Genomic DNA, 6,630 nt, shown 5'->3' with positions numbered 1-6,630 from the left:
GGCGCCCTCGGGAAAGTGTAAGTTCTGATACGCGGATCTTCTTCGCATGCAGAGTTCCAGGCTGGGCACCTGGTGCTGCCTCTTCTTCCAAGGCCTGCTTTGGCTCTGGCAGGATACCCAGGACCCCAGACGCAGAGCTGGTGCTGCACCTACACCTCGATTATATTGACCGAGGGAGACTTCTTCTATGAGAGAAAAATCTGCTTTAAGGCTCCATTTTGCTAAGCCCCTGGGATGCAGACCCCACGGCAGAGCCCCCAGCTCCCACGGCAGGCACCAAGACCAGCACACCTCCTCTACAAAAGGGTTGCGAGCTGCTGCTGAGCCCTCTGCCCTAAGCTTCCCATGAATAACCTGTGTGGTGATGTTCTGGAGCAGGCCCCAGTGAAGGCAGAAAGTGAGCAGTGACAGACCAGTGCAGGAACCATAACAACAGCTGCCCAGCTTGTCCGCCTCCTGCCTATAGGATGCAGAAAAGGTGCAGCCTTGAAGAGGCACAGTGGAGGGGCTGTTACAGTGAGAGGACAGGTGTGCAAATGTGGGAGCCATCCCAGCTGATATATCCTGCCATCTTTTCTAGTGTTTCTCCATGGAGCACACACACTACCCCAGAGAGACCAGGGCTCGCTGCACTCTAAAACCCCTGTTTTTATGGTGAGAGCATGGACTGGGGTGTCTCTGGAGAGAGCCAGAACCTGTCCAGGCAGCAAGCCACAGCAGACACCATACACCATCCCTCCTGCCAGCCCTCCCCTCACCTTGCTCCGCAGTAGCCCTCCGCTCGGTCGCTCCGGTGTGCTGTGCTCCGAGGATGGCTTTGTCTTTTCCTTGTTGTTGTTGGAGTCGTTGTCCTTGATGATGTCGTACTGTCTGCAGAAGAGGGCAATCACCGCTGCCAAAAGACAGGGGATGAAGGCCTCCCTCACACCAGCTGCCCCCTGCCTCCTGTCCCCACAGCATCCCACCTGGAAATCAGTCAGGCCCAGGGCACCCTAGGGTGCCGGTTATATAAAGTCATAGAGTCATAGAATGGTTGGCGTTGGAAAGGACCTTAATATCATCCAGTTCCAACTCCCTACCATGGGCAGGGATGCCTCACATTAGACCAGGCTGCTCCAAGCCCTGTCCCACCTGGCCTTGAACACTGCCAGGGATGAGGCAGCCACAGCTTCTCTGGGCACCCTGTGCCAGCGCCTCACCACCCTCACAGGGAAGAACTTCTTCCTTATATCTAACCTGAACTTACCCTGTTTAAGTTTAAACCAATTACCCTCTATCTGTGTCAGCCTGGACGACCAGGCCAGTCTCCTCAGCCAGACCAGGCATGGACGCTGCTAGAGCCATCAGAGCACACGTGAGGTGCTTGGTACCTACAAGCTCTGGGCTCTGAGGCCAAAGGCAGATGCTGAGGCACTCAGGGAGGAACAGCCTTTGAGGCCAGTGAGCAGCTGTGTGGGTTCCTGAGTGTCTCAGCAAGCCACTGAAGTTATTGGTCCAGTGCTTGCGACCCTCACAAAAGCCAGTCCTGGGCTTTGTCCTGTCTTGCAAACTGACTGGGGGGTCAGTCACTCTGTCATTGGTTTACACCAGCCATCTCACGCAGCACATCCCACACTTTGGGACACAGGACGCAGGACTCTGGAGCAATGCTCTGAACTGTAATCATTCGATGTGTTGGACCCATTCAAACCACAGTGCATTACCACAGCCACCTGCAGCCTGGACCCGATTTCTCCATGCCTGCTGGCACTCTGACACAGAGGTGTAAGCTAGCAGCAGGCATCTTGTGTTTTCTTTCAGTGCACTAGACAAGCGTTCGAGGCCAGGACAAGGAGAGATTCCTGCAAGACACCACTAGAAAAATCCATGTTTACTGGGAAGGGAGTTGGGCTCAAATGACTTCCCATTGATAGCAGCTGCATATGACCAGTCAGGTGCTGACATATCTCCCAGGCTTCCTTACTCCCAGGGCAACCTGCTATTTGCACTGGCTGTAATCAGGTGCTGTATAGAAGGAAATCACCCATTTTACAGTTTTAGCAGACTGAGGCACGAGCTCCTACAGTGATTCAATGGACTCATTGGAAAGGTTGCCAGACCCCTACCAATATGACTCTGCACCATCTTGAACCCCATCCTCTTCATGGACCCTGGATTGCACCTCTGCACCAGCCTGCTGGAATGTTGGTTGTGGCACTCACCTGCCCACATGAGCAGCACAGCCACGATGATGATAATCTCGCCTGTCTGGAGCTGCCTCTCTTTGTCCAGCCCTTCCATGGTGATGTCACCTGCAGAGAAGAGAACCCAGGCAGGGCTGGCAGCAGATACCCTCCCACCAGAACCTACTTCAGGACAGCAACTGAGAAGATCCAGAGGAAGGAGGCCCAGCCTCCCCCTAACAAGCATGGGTATGGGACGACATCTTGGCTGGAGAGAGGACATGCAGCCTGTGGCTTTTCTGTGCCAGATAAACTGCACTCAATACCAAAGGCATTCTAACAGTACCAAAGGGATTCCAACAGCTTGTTTGGGTTCAAGTAGGGACTGCACAATGCATGGGAGTAATCACTGAGGTTACTCCCTATGTAGAGTCTAGGGCAGATTAAAAAGGCCCTGAGTCCAATACAAAATTACTGAGGGGAGTAAGTAATCTGCTTGCCCTGTTATAATCTCCAAATCCCTTTTTTATGCCTCATGCTGGAGACACATTCCCATTGGAATTCCCATTCCAACACTCCCACTGGACCCCCTCTGGCATCATCTCTCTTGGATCTTGGATTATCTATCATGGACCAGCATGCAGGCAACCCCAAGGCAAAAGAAGGCACTACGTGGATATGTGTAGGAAAGGAGACTGTGAGGCTCTGTCATTTTGTCCTTTGGTAGCTTGCAGGCCATAACCTGCTTAGCTGAATAGGGTGCCAACACCTGGGATAAGGAGGGCTGTAAACCAGGTCTTGGGGACATCATCATGGCCATAGCGCAGTGCACAACAGCAGCCTGTCCAACCCTGCTACCCGTCATGACCCTGTGTGTCCCAAGCAGCCTGCTACTCAGGGCAGCACCTTCCTTGCTGCCCATGTGGAGACCTCCACGTGTGGTCCCACTGGCAGCACCTGGGCAAGCTGGGAGGAGCCACCTTACCTTGGTTGGAGCTGTTGGAAGGTAGACGGTCGGTCTCCTTCAGGGTTCGGAAGTGGACACGCTTACTGGCCTGGCTTTCTCCGTACAGGCCAATGCTCTGCACCTGGATGATGTAATCCGCATCCTCTGCCAAGTCCCACAGCACACAGGCACGGTTGGTGGTGTTCACCTCCCGGATGAAGCGCTGCATCTGTCCGTCTTGCCGCTGCCAGAGTGGAGAGCTGTCAACCCCAGGAGGCTGTTCCTGGCTGCACCAGCCTCAGACCCCTGTCTCCAGGGCACGCTGCCCTTACTCCTCCCTTCCCAGGCAACCATCCACCCCTGAGGTGGGCCAGCACTTTGCTACGCAGCATCCCTGTGTGGCCTGAGAGCCAGATGCCTCCCTGGAAAAGCCACCATTATCTGGGGCTGTGGAGCAAGGCAAGCGAAGAAGGGTTATATGACAGCTGAAGCACCATCACCCAGAGAAATTGCAGGAAAGCCACTGGTGCAACAGCTACCCTCAGTGCAGCCAGTCTGCTGCCTCCCACCAGGATGGGTGGCTCAGGCACAGTGCCCTGGTGTCTCAGAGGTGTCGTCAGGCAGGTGCCAGAGGAGCTTCAAACTGTGGCAAAAGGGCTGACATAGGAGTATGCTGGTAATCAGTGAAAGGGGTCCCCAAGCACCTGGGGATAGAGCCTGGGTACCTGCTGTAAGATGGCATAGCCGATGACCACATCTCCTTCTGGGACGTCCCAGGAGACTGTGGCAGAGTTTGCCTTCAGCTGCGTCACAGTCACGTTGACAGGGGATGGTGGCCTATCTGGGTGAGTCAGGAGAGGAAAGGCATAGGAGAGAGGCAAAAGAAGAAGTCTCAGAACAGGCACTCACCCCTGCACACCACCATGGGTGGGCATCTCCATGGCAGCACATTGTCCAGGGCTACAGGGAGCAGCTTCTCCAGTGAATCTATCCCCAGGAGAGGAGTGGCACAGCAGATCCACAAGGCTGAGCCCTTGTCACCAGCAACACATACACAGCATGGTGCTTCCTGGGCCACTGGACAGCTAGTGGGGCTGGAGGGAGGTGTGCAGGCACAGAGCTACTCCCTGCCTGTGCACCTACCCTTCTGTGGCACCCGATGGCTTTGGCAGCCTTTGCTCACTGGCCAGGGCTCCTCCCCGCCTGGCTGCTTTGAGAAATGTGCTCACTGCACACCTCACCCTCTGCAGTGTCCTACAGCAGGGAGGGAGGACAAGCTCATGAGGCATCTGGCTAGCTCTTCTCTAAAGGGCTTGCTAGCAGTGGCAGATACAGCCCATTGCTCATAACACGTGTTCCATGTAAAAAGGATTAGCAATGCTGACCATGTGCCCAGGCTGCCAGACCCAGCTAAAGACATGAAGAGCCCCCAGCAGGCTCTTTCCACTTTGCAGACATCAAAATGAGAACGCATGAAGGCCTGTCCTAAGAAAAGAAAGGATTAGAGTTTAAGAGACTGTCATGACAATTTAACCAGTCCCTGCAGCTCAAAATAACATGAAAAGTGCCTGCAGCTTGTCTCAGAGCACTGCAGAGACCCTGCTATCAGAGAGGAGAATGACATTCACATCACTTCTTCACAAGGACATCTGCTTGCAGATCTGAAGTACCTTCACTGCTGCTCAGATGTTCATCTGTTGCTAAGTTTACTTCATTCAGCTCCAGCACTAGCAGAAGCAGGCTGCCTGACATGACACGCTCCTGCATAGCCTGGGCACAGAGCAGATTCTTGGCAGTGAAGGCCCATGTTCCTGTAGGGTCCAGAAAATCCAAACAAATCCTACATTAATGCAATTCTTCAACTAAGACTGTGATGGTAAAATCAAGCTCCTCTAAGCTCTGGGGCTGCCCTGTGGATATGCACATCATTGAATGCCTGGCATACCACCCAGAACTGCGTAGGAAGCAGCCCAAACACAGTATTTATATATCAACTGTGACAGAAAAATGGGGCAGCTTTGAATAAACACACTATGCAACTCAATCTGGCCATCTCATCTGCCTGGAATTACTCCTTGCTTTAGAGTGAGGAGGAAAACCCAATGCAGAAGGAAGAGCTGACTTCCCCAGCAGTGCAATACCATCGGCTGCAAAGCTTGCAGCAACACTCAGCCATTGCCATCCTTCAGAAAGCTGGCCTGACTGACCCATGGTCTGCACCATCACCATTTTGAGGTTTCACAGCACTAAATGCATGGCAGGATCCTACACAAGTACAAAGACCTGCATAAAGCCAAGTTTTGTCTGGAAATTACATACAGGAGCACATGAAGAAAGAAGTTGAGGCTGTTGTTCATGTATTTCACTGTAAACAAGACAGTGTCCTTCTACAAGCTGCTTATGTAGCACAAGTTCAATGCTGAGATTTATACAGATAGAAAAAGAGCCTCAGAGGGCAACTGAGAACAAGAAAAAGACACAACCATAACACCACCAACTACCACATTTAGAGTGACTAGGAAAGGTAATTTCTGCAGGTCAGCTATTTAAATTCACATCTGAATACACCCAGCTCCAAATCAAGCCAGGAACAGACAGTGATTCCCACTCTGAGAAATGTAGGGTTGTGGTCAATTGTGGGCAATTAAGACATATAGGAGGGTCACCCACAGAGCCCAGAAAACATGTTCTCAGAGAGACACTGGTGCTGAGTGCATCCCCAGCAGAAGCCTGCTGCATCACCAGGAGACAGAGTCATCGCAGACAACACGGGCAAGGACATCACGGGATGCTGTGCCTTCTCTTTCAGAACAAGAGGCTGGAAAACTGGAAAGGATTTAAAGATAGACTCAAATGTCCTTTATCCCACGAACAGTGTGTCTCCTTAGAGTTTTGCCAGCGGGAATCTGGTTCACAACTCTAACCTCTGAGAAGGAGTCTCTGAGCCATGTCTTTATCTGCACATCCTTGTCTCCCACCAGCCATCAGCAAAACAGGCTGACTGGGGTGTGTGGATTCTATGGACACAGGAGCTGAGCTCCCCACAAATGTGGTCTGGTTTTCCTTTCCAGCTATGGCCAGTGTACAAGTTAGTTGTACAACTAACGACTGAGCTGTAGACAGCACATTGTCAGCCAGCAAATAACCACTCCCTTGCACTGTCCCAAGCAGAAGCATCTTAGGGGGGCTGCAGTGTTTCTACTAGCCTTCAGGTTGTCCAACAGACAACCGTAGCAGAACAGTTGTCCAAGGCTACCACTATGCTAGCAAATATAACAAGGTTAGAAACAGCCCAGGAATCCCATGGTGAAGGCCAGTCATGGGAACTGCTTTGGTCTGAACCAGCTAGCATGTGCCCAAATCACCTAACGCCTGGCACAAGCTATGAACCATTCCTATTAGGTAGCACTGATGTCCTCCCCTCTTTGGAACTCACGAGCTTAGTGCTACAAATGTGAGCAGACCCTGCTAGCTGGCCTCACAAGAACAGGACAACAGGGCACATCTATAGTAATAAACTAG

The 6,630-nt window shown here is 52.3% G+C and overlaps 1 protein-coding gene across 1 annotated transcript; it reads right to left on the bottom strand.

Moving 5' to 3' along the window:
- Nucleotides 1-149: 149 nt before the first annotated feature.
- FNDC4 (fibronectin type III domain containing 4) lies at nt 150-4,095 on the bottom strand (the record flags this gene model as incomplete). Its single annotated transcript, XM_010010492.1, has 6 exons — nt 150-185; nt 759-892; nt 2,202-2,291; nt 3,148-3,352; nt 3,834-3,949; nt 4,018-4,095. Coding segments are annotated over 6 exons (659 nt in total), but the record flags the coding sequence as incomplete, so codon positions are not given.
- Nucleotides 4,096-6,630: the final 2,535 nt, after the last annotated feature.

The sequence above is a fragment of the Nestor notabilis genome, unplaced genomic scaffold (assembly GCF_000696875.1).
Source record: "Nestor notabilis isolate BGI_N333 unplaced genomic scaffold, ASM69687v1 scaffold22992, whole genome shotgun sequence".
NCBI lineage: Eukaryota > Metazoa > Chordata > Aves > Psittaciformes > Psittacidae > Nestor > Nestor notabilis.
Note: the sequence above shows the minus strand (reverse complement) of the source record. Positions and strands in the feature narration are given on the sequence as shown.